This window comes from Leopardus geoffroyi, chromosome A2 (genome assembly GCF_018350155.1).
Source record: "Leopardus geoffroyi isolate Oge1 chromosome A2, O.geoffroyi_Oge1_pat1.0, whole genome shotgun sequence".
Classification (NCBI taxonomy): domain Eukaryota; kingdom Metazoa; phylum Chordata; class Mammalia; order Carnivora; family Felidae; genus Leopardus; species Leopardus geoffroyi.
The window spans coordinates 61629852-61642708 of NC_059331.1; the positions used below are offsets into that span (position 1 = coordinate 61629852).

At 56.7% G+C, this 12857-nt stretch overlaps 1 protein-coding gene across 2 annotated transcripts; it reads left to right on the plus strand.

Moving 5' to 3' along the window:
* The first annotated feature begins 1856 nt into the window (after positions 1-1856).
* YKT6 (YKT6 v-SNARE homolog) lies at positions 1857-11162 on the plus strand. 2 transcript variants are annotated; one of them, XM_045494141.1, is made up of 7 exons: positions 1857-2205; positions 4363-4445; positions 6533-6633; positions 7588-7692; positions 7979-8044; positions 10138-10239; positions 10875-11162. In XM_045494141.1, the coding sequence occupies exons 1-7, from the start codon at positions 2102-2104 to the stop codon at positions 10908-10910; spliced, it is 597 nt and encodes a 198-aa protein (XP_045350097.1). In that variant the 5' UTR covers positions 1857-2101; the 3' UTR covers positions 10911-11162. The 2 variants fall into 2 exon arrangements, with proteins under 2 accessions (XP_045350097.1, XP_045350098.1); XM_045494142.1 differs by lacking the exon at positions 7588-7692 and having other exon boundaries at positions 1985-2205.
* Positions 11163-12857: the final 1695 nt, after the last annotated feature.

The window sequence follows — 12857 nt, forward strand, 5'->3', positions numbered from 1 at the left end:
TCGCCATTCCCAGCAACATACCTATGGAAAGGGATATGTTCCCAGTTTTACAAATGAAAACAAGAGAGAGACTCAGAGAGGTTAAGGGTTTGGTGGCAGAGCCGGGCTGAATCCAAGTTGGGTGACAGCTGGGGGTGACGCAGTGGAAGGTGGGCTTGCTTTTCAGTGAGACAGATGATGAGGTTGGGGGGTTTGGGAGCCAGGCTTCCTGGGAGGAGAGGGGCTGGGCTGTGTTTGTTGTGTGTTTAGTGTTGACATGTGCCTAGAGATTTCCTTAACCCAAGTCATTCTGTGTCTGCAAGGCGATAGTAACGTCTTCCTCTGTTTCGTGAGGATAGAACAAGGGAGTGCGTGGAGAGCACTTGCTGTGAGGCCAGCTGTGGGACACCTGCTGTTATGTGTCAAGTGAATACATGTAAGCCTGTGCCAACCAAGAACTGTCCTCCTGGTCCTTTTGAACAACTTTCAGCGTCAAAGAAAAGGGGAGCCAGGGTTTTCTTCAGAAACAGCTGTCACTGTGCCCCCTAGAGGACCACAGTGTCAGCACAGCATCTTGAGACTGTCGTGTGCCCGCATCAGCGGGTGACTGGCCTGGTGTTGGCCAATGTCTGTCCTTGGCATTTTGTACCCAGACGGGGGATGGGGAAGAGGCCCTTCCACGATCTGCATAGGGAAGAGAGCTAGTGAGGAAGGTGCTGAGTGGTGAGACCTTCCTTTAGACACAGAGACAGCCTTCTCCACTGCTTGCCAGGGCACATTTGGCTGGCCTGGGCACAAATGGCTGGAGACATTTGGGGTTGCCAAGTGATGGGTGGAGTGCTACCGATCTCTAGTGGGTCCGAGGCCCGACATGCTACCTACGCTGCACAGGATGGCCCCTGACACCTAGGAAAAGCCCCCAGCATCCAACCACAACATGAATACTGCTGAGCATGTGTAGAGTGATGCTGTCGCTTTGTCACAAGTGCCGTCTCTGTCCCATCATCTCAGATCCAGCTGCTTGTAGCGTAGTGATGATGTAAGTTTGCCATCAGCTTCCAAAGACCAAGGGCCTTTTAGGTGGTCTGCAAGATGCTGATTACAAAATACCATTTAATAAACAAGAAACTGGCAGATGTGGCACCCTCGTGGAACCGCGCCTCACCCATCCCCACCCATCCACAAAGCGTTATGTCGACAACTCAAGCAAAACGAGGTCTTTTAAGTCACTGCACCACACTGCTCCCTAAGTGTGGGGCGGATTTTCTGCTGTTTTGACGTTTCCTCTCTGTCAGCAGTCTGCGGCCTATATCAGTGCCCAGACAGAGAGTGGGCAGGCCCGAGGAGCACGTAGCCCTGCAGGTTTGTGGTGACGGGTCCTGTGTGACCAGGGGCAGGAGGAAAACGTGGCAAGGACGTGTTCAGAACCAATCCTCTGAAATGAGAGGCGTGCCTTCACATCCCTGCAGGAGCCTCGAGAAGAAAAGTTCCCTGCCCTTCACTCGAAAGGAGGTTGGATTTACACACTGACAGGAAGGCAGTCCTCCCGTAAATCACAGTGCTTTCTAGGGTCCACAGAGCACTGGCTGCGGGTGCCGTTCCCAGGAGCTGCCCAGGAAGGCTCAGCATAGTCTGGGAGGGAGGGAGAGAGGGCCTGTGTATGGGAGGACTCAGGACACCCAAGACTGAAAGGACAAGCTGGAGGGGGCACGACACTTCATGAGAGAAGGGGAAGCCCACGAGGGACAGGGCGGCCCGGGAGGGGACGGGGCACGCCCACAGGGAGAGGGCGGGACACCCCCACAGGGAGAGGGTGGCCCTACACAGGCCGGAGGGGGCGGGGCAGAAGTTCTGCGCTTGCGCCTGCCCCGCACCGCCTGCCTGCACCCTCATCCCTCAGCCTTCGTGTTTCCGGCCGTGCCTATCTGCACCCGGGGCACGAAATCCCTCCGCCGGGACTGGGGCGGCGGCACCCGACCGGAACCGGAAGTGAACCCTGCGCCGGGCGGGGAAGCCGGCGTCGGACCCGTCAGCAGCCGGCGGCGGTCGTCGGGGGCGGCGGCCGCGCTGCTCGGTGCGAGCCGGTCCCGCGGCCGGGCGGGCGGTCCGAGGGCGCGGCGCCATGAAGCTGTACAGCCTCAGCGTCCTGTACAAAGGCGAGCCCAAGGCGGTGCTGCTCAAAGCCGCGTACGACGTGTCCTCCTTCAGCTTCTTCCAGAGGTCCAGGTGAGCGGCCCGGGCGGGGAGGCCAAGGGGGCGGGGTGGGGGGGGAGGCCTGGGGGGCGGGGAGAGGGGTGGGGGAGGACGGGGGGAGGCCCGGAGGGCGGGGATGGGCGGGGGTGGGCGGCGGGCCCCGGCCTCCTTGGGAGGAGCGCGACGATGGCCTCTTCCTCGGTCTGGGGACTGTGCCTTCGAGGAATCATCTTCGTTTCGCTGGATAAAAGACTTAATGCTATTCTAGAACATTATTCCCGTACTCGCTGTTTTACGTATTCTTGTCGTTATAAAATTATCAGGGACCTTGGAAAAAGTGCAGATTCCCAGGTTCACACCCAGACGTCCCGAACTAGAGGGTTGGGGCCCAGAGGTCTGTATTCCAACCTAGGCAGCTTGGGCGCCACACCTTGGGAGCCGCTTAGGCTATCTGATGGGCTTTCCCAGCGATTCCGTGGGAAGGTTATTGGTATAATCTGCGTACTCCGTTTTGCCAATGGAGTCACCGAGGCCACGAGAAACCAGCCAGGACTCACTGTGTGCTGCTTCCAGTGGAGCCCTGATGGGGCCAAAGGGTCTGCGCTGAGGATTTGGAAGGAAGCGTGGGATGTGTAGGCCTATAGGCTTCTCCTGTTTCTGGACGCTTTAGTAGCAGGAAACTGTGTTGAAGACACAGCAGACACTTGCGGCCCATCGTGGGCAGGCTGGGTGACTCAGGCACAGAAGGGGAAGGACCCTCCAGGGTCCATGTCTGTGGCCACACGGTCCCCGGGGCTAGTGGACGCTGTTGTCTGGACTCGGAATTCAACAGTTCCTGTTCTTGATGAGAGGGCTTTGCTGGCAGAATCTAAAACCGTTTCTGTTGTTGTTTTGTAAAATGTTCGGCTTGTTTTGGGTCCTTAGTGAAGCACCTTCTTGATACTCGGTTTCCTTTACCGTGGTCTCCATTCTCTGCTTGTCTGTGATGTTCGGTGCCGGCTTCGCCAAGTGGTTCCTTTTCTTTCTCCCAGCCCTTGTCTACGGAGGGTCCTCAAGAGATTTCAGTGTGGGACCGTGACCTCACTGGTGAGGGCTCCCGGACCGGTTTCTGGTGGCGAGCACAGCTGCGGCACTCTAGGCACATCCTCTTAAGGCAGTGGATGATCTAGCTTTTTCCCATCCTTCCTGCCTCACGATGACCAGACCCCAGGTTGTGAAACCTTCAGATGGTTCCCCTGTTTTTCTGCCTCTGTGTGCAGACTTTTGCGAGAGTGTAACTTCTCCTCTGTCTGGTGACAGTCCTGCTATGAGCTCTGTCTCTGGTTGGTTTTATTGCAAGGACTTCCTTGTTTGGAGACGTCTTTTCTGTGGGATTGTTTCCATCCTATCACTCTCTCAGGGTGATGGAGCAAGTGCTGCTGTGCGCCAGGCATGGTGCTGTGCACTCGTGTGACCATCATAGCGAATCTGGATTTCCTAGTTGAGGCACAGTGCCGCAGGTAACTTGCTTGGAGGTCACACATCTTGCACATGGTGGAGCTGGGGTCCCAGCCGAGGACGTCCACCGCAGGGTCGGAGATCCTCACGCCACATGGCCCCCTGCATGGCAGTCCCAGTCACAGGCTTCCTGTTGGCCCCTGTCCCTCTGGCTGCACTGTTGTCACCTGTGATTCTTCCATTCCGGCCGCATCTCTCTGTCCGACGGCCCTGGTACAAATCACTTCCTGGTCTCGGCCAAGCCGTTGTCTCCGAGTAGCCTGGATGACGTACCTCGGATGAGCCAGCGCACCCTAGGCCGGGTTCTGTGCCCTCGGCCGCATCCACGGCGTGTGTGCATCCTGCCTCAGTGTCTGGCGTGTGCGGCAGCCCACCTGGTTGCGTGTCTGCTGCCTCCTGCTTCTCCCTGTGTCCGAGGGCCTCTGCTGACCACAGCGTCAGCATCCTGGAAGCCTGCAGTAGGTGCCCCAGAGGTCTGGAAGTGGGTTGTCTGGCGCGCTAGGAGCAGCAGGTGTGGTGTGAACGGTCGGGGCAATTAGTAACAAAACCACATTTATCGCTTGTAGCCGAGGCCCGGAAGGCAACGAGTGAAGTCAAGAAACACTAGCTCCTTAGTGTCCAAGCTCGGAGGTCACCTTCCGTTGTGCTGGTGACAAGGTGACAGGAGTAGGTAATCTGTGTTATGTTTCTTAGTGTTCAGGAGTTCATGACCTTCACGAGTCAGCTGATCGTGGAGCGCTCGGCCAAGGGCAGCAGAGCTTCAGTCAAAGAACAAGGTAAGAGGACCGCCCCCTCCCTGGTGTGCACCCCATCACGCCTCAGGCAGCCCGTGGCTCTCTGCACACTGCCGGCCTGCCCCTCTTCCCTCCTCTTCCTTCTGCTTGCACACGATGCTGAGCCCACTGCTGCCATCTGAGCCGCCCAAGTCAGTGTGCCCCTGTAGCTCACACCTGCTTCAGGTGAGGGTCTGACTCTTGGAGCTGTACGCGGCCTTCCTGAATCCTTCTCTTTCCCTCCAGAGCTGGACACATCTCAAAAAAGGATTTGCAACCAGCCCTGTTGAGGTAATACCGTGTCCTGTGCTCCTTAGGTTTTGGACCAGGAATCCGAAAACTCATCCTGTTTTCTCTCGGCCAGTATTTTTACTTGTTCACAATTCAGGTTTCCCATGAGAGTGTTCAGGCTTTTATCGTAGAAGCATATGTTGTACAGACCGATCAGGAAAGACAGACATGTCGTATAGACACATCACGTGAACCTCACTGGGCGGAGACGCCCGTCGCACAGTGCTGCCCTGGTCTTGTGACCTGGAGGCCCGGTCACCATCCTGGTGGTGCGTCTGTTCTGCATGAGATCCTGGTACCCTTCACGACGCAGGAGTGAAATTGGATCATGAACATGGAAGTAGTCTGGTTTCCTCAGGCCATGTCTGCCTTCCCAGTTTTCTTAGAGATGTTCCATCTGCACTGGTCCAGCGTCTCCAGTTCTGCGGATGCATGCATTTCGGTTCGCGTTTGAACCTTTCTTATATGGGAGTGCAGACAAAGCCTGGAGAGTGTCGATGATGGTCCTGTCCCCCACCCCGCTCTCCTTTATCTCTGCCCTTTCTTGATTGCGGAGCTCACGATCTCTCCTTCTCCCCTTTCGTTTTTGTTTGTTTGTGCCAGGGTCTGGTGCTTGAGCGTCTTAAGGACAAGAAGCTTCTTATTTGTCAGCTGTTGCCCTCACATCCCTTTTACTGCGGGGTGTGGTTAGCTGCATCATCTTCGAATCCTTTGCAAAATGACAAAAATTCATATCCTAGTTAATGAATGTTTTGCAGAAGCTCTTGTACAGACTGTACCTTTGGATAACTTGATGGCTTTGGCACAGGAATCCATAGGCAGCAGGGACTCATGTTTTTGTAGATGGACCATCTCTCCACTGTCCTCCCCTCTCCTCTCTCTCCCTTACGCCCTCCAGTCCAGCACAGAACACAACAGGCCAGGATTCCTGTAACGAGGAACCTGAGGCCCTGAGAGGTGATTTCCTGATTCGGGGACACTTTTATAGGAATGTTTAAATTTTTTTTATATTTATTTTTGAGAGAGAGCAAGAGAGCGCGTGCACGAGTGTGGGAGGGGCAGAGAGAGAGGGAGACACGGTCCGAAGCAGGCTCCAGGCTCTGAGCTGTCAGCACAGAGCCCAACAGGGGGATTGAACCCACAAACCGCGAGATTATGACCTGAACTGAAGTCAGATGCTTAACCGACTGAGCCACTCAGGTGCCTCTCTCTTTTTTTTTTTTTTTTAAGTTTATTTATTTTAAGAGCAAGAGGGAGAGCAGGGGATAGGCAGAGGGAGACACAGAATCTGAAGCAGTCTCCAGGCTCTAAGCTATCAGCACACAGCCGGACGTGGGGCTCAAACCCACAAGCTGTGAGATCATGACCTGAGCCGAAGTCTGACACTCAATTGACTGAGCACCCCAAGCAAGCACATTGGGATTTTTTTAAGAAATTGGAGGCTATTTGTCTCTTCCGGGGTCTCTTCAGCTTGGAAACAGAATGGAGCCTGAGACATGCAGTTCCCTGAGTTGCAGGCAGGCCTGATCTAGAGCTCAGGATGGAACTTAGAAACACACCTGGGACCGTGTTGCCTGGGATGTTTTCTGCTCCCCTGGCTTTGCACACTGGGCCCCTGGGCCTTGGCTCGTCCTAAAGCAGACATTGGGTCATGCTGGTGGCAGAGCTCCGTTATGCACTGTTCATGGAAGCTTCATTGATCCAGAAGGCAAGGGCTCAGCATTGTGATGCTTTGATGATCAGGGCTGAAAACGTCTAAGGGCCTCAAGTCACCACATGCGTGTCTGACTTCTCCTCAGAATATCTGTGCCACGTCTACGTGCGAAACGACAGCCTTGCAGGGGTGGTCATTGCTGACAGTGAATATCCGTCCCGGGTGGCCTTTACCTTGCTGGAGAAGGTGAGTTTGCAGTGTGACTGGACTGGGCTCGGATCGACAAGTGGGGTCAGTGCCCGAGTTACAGGGGATGAAGTAGTGTGTCCCAAATCAACCCATTTTCAGCCGTTTTTTTTCTTGGCCCTAAACCAAGAGACAGTCTGGCATCCCTTCCCAGTTCTTTCCCTGGCACTGATTTCTGCCTGTCATCCTTCCCGTGTCTGGGCTCATGTCCCCAAGTGCCACCTTGACTCACCCTGTCTGCCTCAGCATCACAGCCTACTCCTGGGATGGGCTCTAGGGCCAGCTCTGGCTGTGTTCTTGCCCCTGCCAGTCCTCTGGCCACTCTCTTCCTGCCTCTGCCCCCAGCAATGGTGATCGTGGCTCCTCTGAGCCACACTGGACTCTGTGCCCTGCTCTGTGGCTGCCTCCCCTCCGTCAGGCTGTCCCTGCACACCATGGGCCCTCCCACCTCCGTGTTTCTGCCCGTGCTGCAGTGATGGGCGCTCCTTCCCCACATGGGTCCAGCGCCTGTGTGTCCATCAGTCCTTTAAGCAACACTTACCGTAAACCCCTGTTTACGGGCTCTGGCCCCTAGCCTCCCACAGTACAGTGCACTTACAAGCCTGTGAAATCTGGTGGTCACTTAAACCGGAAGGATCCAGTTCCCTTTTGAAGAACTGTTTTGGGAAATGAGAGGGCCAGTACCTTTTCTTCTAGAATTTTATGGCCGCGTCAAAGCAGAAATCTTTAGTTTAAAATACAGATGCTTTTATCATTCTCCAGATGAAGTTCATCTCAGGCTGGGTATAGTTCGTATTTAATTACCAGAATACTTATAATTCGAGCTTCAATGTGCCCCTGGCCACTAGCTGTCCTCCTCTTCCCTCCTCCCAGGCCTGCCAGCCTCTCTTGGGTGAGGCTGTCCATTGAAGCCCTGTAGCTGTGGCGGTGCTGATGCACTCTTCTGTCTTGCAGGTACTAGACGAATTCTCCAAGCAGGTGGACAGGATAGAGTGGCCAGTCGGATCCCCTGCTACAATTCACTACACGGCCCTAGATGGCCACCTCAGTCGATACCAGGTAGGGTGTCTAATCGCCCCGAGGAGAGGCCGTGTGGCACAGGAAGGCCGGCAGCCCTGATGGCTGTGGCTGTAGGTGACTCCAGGCAGCCTTGGTGTCGACATCCCTCTGAAACATCCAGGGGCCCACGTTAAGACCTGGAACCTGAGCCCCGCAGCAGGCTTCCATTTCTCTGTCCTGTGTTTAAGCAGCCTGAGGGTTTTTAACTTGGGAAAGTGTTTCTAGCTCAGTTGGGTTGAGCTTTGTTTCCAAATGGTCCTGATGTTATTCTTGGCTCTTCCCCTAGAACCCCCGAGAAGCTGACCCCATGAGTAAGGTGCAGGCTGAGCTGGATGAGACCAAAATCATTCTGGTAAGCAGAGCGGGGGCCAGCATGTCCCAAAGCTGGGGGCAGAAAGCCTGGTGGCCACCGTGCACACCATCAAGGCTTGTTGGGAGTCCTAGTCCAAGCACTTTCCTTTCTTTTTTTTTTTTTTTCTCCTAATATTTATTTTTGAGAGGGGGAAAGAGAGAGAGGTAGAGCACAAGTGGGGGAGGGGCAGAGAGAGAGGGAGACACAGCATCCGAAGCAGGATCCAGGCTCCGAGCTGTTAGCACGGAGCCTGATACGAGGCTCAAACCCACGAACCGCGAGATCATGACCTGAGCTGAAGTCTGACGCTTCACCAACTGAGCATCCCAGGTGCCTCCCCAAGCTCTTTTCTGAAGGGGGTGTTTGCCCGCCTCTCCCTGTGCGTCCAAGGCCTCGAAGCCAGACTGGCTTAGGCAAGGCCAGGCCTAGCCCTCCTGCCTGTTGTGAGGGGTCCATGTGGAGCACCAGTGTGGTCCCCCACCCCCCCCCAACGCTCCCCTCTTGCATTTACTGGTTGTGATGGCCTGAGTTCTGTGGCTCTCCTTCCCTGTGCTGGTGCCTTCGGTACTTTGTCTCCAAGCCCAGCGGGTGCCTCCCTTACGGGGTGTGGGCTGTGGGGACAGCTGCCGGTGTTGACTAAAGACAGATGTAGGGTCGTCAGGCCCCAGCCAGGAGACCAGGAATTTGCATCCTGCCTGAGACCTCCTGGTTTATAACCTTAGCTTCAGCTTCTCCCGGCACTTTTTTTGTTTGTCTGTTTGTTTTTTTAAGCTTTGATCTGTCTTCGGCTCTTGAGGCATCTGTTTTCACTTCAAGTTTGGTCTTGTGGCCTCTGCCTCACACCTGGTCCCTCGCTTCCTGCCTGCCACCAGTCTGTCCAGCAGACGGTGACCATCGCTATGTCACCCTCTGCTCATAGCTCCTCAGCGGGTCTCAGGACAGCTGTGGGGCCACCTGTAGGCTCCCTGGCATGGCCCCACGGTCTCATGGCCTTCCTTTCCTGCCTGGCACCCCTGCAGGTGCCCCTGTGCACAGGCCTCCAGGATGCCACCGCGTGGTCACTACTTGTTCGTGTGTCTCCTTGACTAGCATGTGAGCTGTCATGACTGGGGGCTTTTCCCTCGTCCTTTTCTCTATACCCCTGACCCCAGTGCAGCGCCATGCTTAGGCCACCAATGCCCAGCGGCTCATGATCCCTGACTGAGTGGATGCAAAGCCCAGAAAAGGTACCCAGGGAAAACCCTGCCCAGACATAAAACTCCTGCCAACACCAGCTCAGCTTTCGTGCACACAGGTGTCCCCTGGGGCTGGACTCGGGTCTGGGCAGGACCCAAGTGTTCGGGACCACACTTCAAGTAATGTGGTTCTGAGGCTCGGGAAGGAAAGCAAGACATGGCAGTCTTGAGGTGTGTGCATCCTGTACCGCCTGCTCCCCCACGGCTTCTAACCGAGCCCTGGCCCTATTCTGGCTACGAAAATCAGGTCTCTGCTCCTGCCATTCTTCCCTTCCATGTCTTCATCTGGTTAACTTCCATGGTGAGAACCTAAGTTGTTCAGCTGCATGTAGAGATGAAGCACATCGTTGCTTATTCTTGGGTCTGCGTGTTTCATGCTCGTGTGCCTGGGTTCCTGCCGCTCCCGTTGAAGAGGTCTCTGGGGGCCCTGTGGCCGCTCCAGCAATGGCCATCCGGGCTGGAAGCGAGCCGGCCACTTCCTGGTGGCTCCAGGGCAGGGGGCTCTTGTGAGGGCCTTGTTCCTTCACCCCGAGATCAGGTCTGTGGGTGCGGCCGCTCCCTGAGTGCTCACACGTAAACACAGGTCCCTTCAGGAAGGTGAGGCGCAGTCTGTCTGGTGGGAATACATGTGTGTGAGGGCGGGTGTAAGTGACTTCTGGAGCATGCTTGTCTCAGCTTGTGCTGTGGGCACCCCGTGGGACAGTCACTAGGTCCTGTTCCATCCGCAAGTCTGGGACACGGCTGATGCATGGTAGGGAGAAGCCCAAGGGAGACGCGCTCCCCGTGGTTGAGCTTCAGGAGGGACTCACGTCCACCTGCTCTGTGAACATCAGAGTGTTCTCTTCTCTGACCCTGCAGCACAACACCATGGAGTCTCTGCTGGAGCGGGGGGAGAAACTAGATGACCTGGTGTCCAAGTCTGAAGTGCTGGGGACACAGTCTAAAGCCTTCTATAAAACGGTGAGCACCGGCCCTGGCTCTGGGCACCCCTCCCTCGGGCTCTATACCGCATGAGCCTTCGGGAGGTTCAGTGACAACGTGGGGAGAGCACAGGAGGTGGCTGAGGCCTGGCAGCAGCGGCAGGCAGGCTCATCAGGCGCCGCAGGAGGGTGGGTCTGCTCAGCTCCTGGTCCCGCCACTCGCGGAGCATATCAGTGCTCAGTCTTCCCAAAGAGGCTCTTTTGCCTCCATTGTTTCCCTGCAACAGAGGTGCTTTGCTGTCTGGATGGCGGTGGGGCTGAGTTTATACATGGGCTTTCCTGTGAGCTTGGGAGGGGCCTGGCTTGTGGAGTCTGGGGGCAAGAGAGGGGATCTATCCGGTCCTCTGAAGACATTGTCAGTACCACCTCCACACGTGTTGTCCGATAGCACCTGGGGACACAGACTGGGCCAAAGTCAGACACTCAGGCTGCCTCACACGGCCTCGCTCTCCCTCCCCCTCACCGACGGAGGCCCTCCTCTCTGAGGTGTCCCCAGGTCCTCCAGCCGGCTCAGCAGTCTGATTCCTGGAGTCCCACGGGGCCCCCCGCCGCGTGTGCCCTGGTGGGGCTGCTGGCGGCCTCCATCCTCTCCAGCTCCTGTTTGTTTCTTTCAAGGCCCGGAAGCAGAACTCATGCTGTGCAGTAATGTGACAGCAGCGCGCAGAGGCCCCTGGGCCAAACGCCAGTCATTTGCATCAGAACCACAGTCCCTGGAGAAGCAGAGCCACCACGGGAAGACTCTGCACCCCTGGAGCCCTTGGCAGGGACCGAGGGGTCACAGAATGGCCTGGGGGTGGGAAACATTCAAATTTACATGCCTGGTGATTTTTGGGAAGATGGTTTGAAGCCCCCAGGGATGTATTACTGGGCCAGATGAAACCATAAACTCTTGAGTGACTCACACGGATGCTGACGGGCTCGTCTCTCACCCCTGGGAAGACCCGTGGGCCCCTGACCTGGGCGAGGCCCCCAGCAGGTCGGAGCCAACCTTGTCGGGCCTTAGTCTGCCTTTGGGTTGTATCTGTGCCCGGATTGTTTTAACTCTGCAGTAAGCCGAGGGGAGGCCTGACTGCAGGGCTGGGGGCACAGACCTTGGGCTCGGATCTTGGGAAACCCACTGTGGGTGGGCATGAGGGGTCGGGGCGAGCAGGGTGTAGGCCAGTGCTTTGGGCCAAGGTCCACGGTGGAAGGTGACGGTCACCAGGCTTCACGGATTCTGGGGTACCTTTGCACTTCTGCTGAATTGACCTTTTGCTGAGGGCACTGCCTATCCGTCACATTGCATGGAAATGCCTGTGGGGGCGCAGGGCATGGGGGGTCATCTGCCCTGAACCTCAGTTGGGCTCTGGCCACCAGGTCGCAGCAGTATGTGTGGTCTCTTAACCCGTGTTCCTTTGCCTCGCTGGCAACAAGACTGTCCCAGCAACCACCTGGGGCCTGTGTGCCTTAGCAAGTGGCCTTTCCTGTGGCTGCTGTTCCTGGGCACCAATACCAGGTACCGGCCATCCCGAGCCTCCCAATGCCCCATGGGTGTGGTCTGAGCCAGTGCCTCCCCAGCCCGAACCCCGCAGGAGCACTGCCTGAGAGCCCCCCCCATCCAGAGGCACAAGCCCCCGCTGTGAGACCTGCCAGCCCCCTCAGGCCCTGCTGCCTCCCCCTGTCCTAAGTACTTCCAGAGGATGCCAGCTCACGATGCACCCTTGGGACCCACTCCCCACAAAGCCCTTCCTGGGGTGGTGTCAAACAAGATCCCATCCCAGGGGGTCCTTCCCTGAGCTGGTTCTTGCCCTACCCAGGAGGTCCCACCCACTGCCCTGGCAGCAAGTGCCAGCCCCTGAATTCCCTTGCTTGGGCTAGAAGGTGGGACTTCATGGCTTCTTGACGACCCTGCCCTAATGGGTGTACCTGCCAGCTGCCCTTTTGGCTCTGGGCACTGCATCGGCCTCTAACATAGCCTGCCCTGTGCAACCCTGAGCAAGGTGCCAACCCACCTGCTCACTGGTGCCCAGGGTGCTCTGACTTCCCCTTAAGGACAGCGTGGTGTCTGACACCTCCAGCTTTGGAGGTGGCTGAGGAGGAGGGGGTGGGGGTGGGTGGGGCTCACACCTGTGCAGGCGAAGAGCACTTGGCAAAGAGTGTATTTTATAGTAACTGCTGCCTAACTGTTCTGTTTGAAAGGTTCTTATCTGGATAAACTTGTCTTCTGAAATTCCACAATAGTCCTCTGCTTTGTTCAAGCCTCAGGGGCCCCTTTCCTAGGGAAGCCGGGTGCAGGGTCCTGGGGCAGTTCCTGTCCTTAACCCCCAGGCCTAAGCTGTAACTCCCTTCACCTAGACCTGTCTAGCAGGAGACAGGGGAGGGGGGCCTGGAGCAGAGGCTAGCCCTGCTGGGACTCCTGGATTAGGGGGACTGGCCTGGGGAGTTGCCCTGCAGCCACAGCCAGGGCCACACACGTGGAAAGTCCTCAGGAGCTGGAGGCGGGCTCTGCAGGCGTGGGGGGCGTCTGGTGCCTCCCTGGGCGCTTGTGGGCCCAGGAGCCTCAAGTCTGGTCCCAGGTTAGGGAATGACCTCAATGGCTGGTGGTTAGAGGGTCTGAGG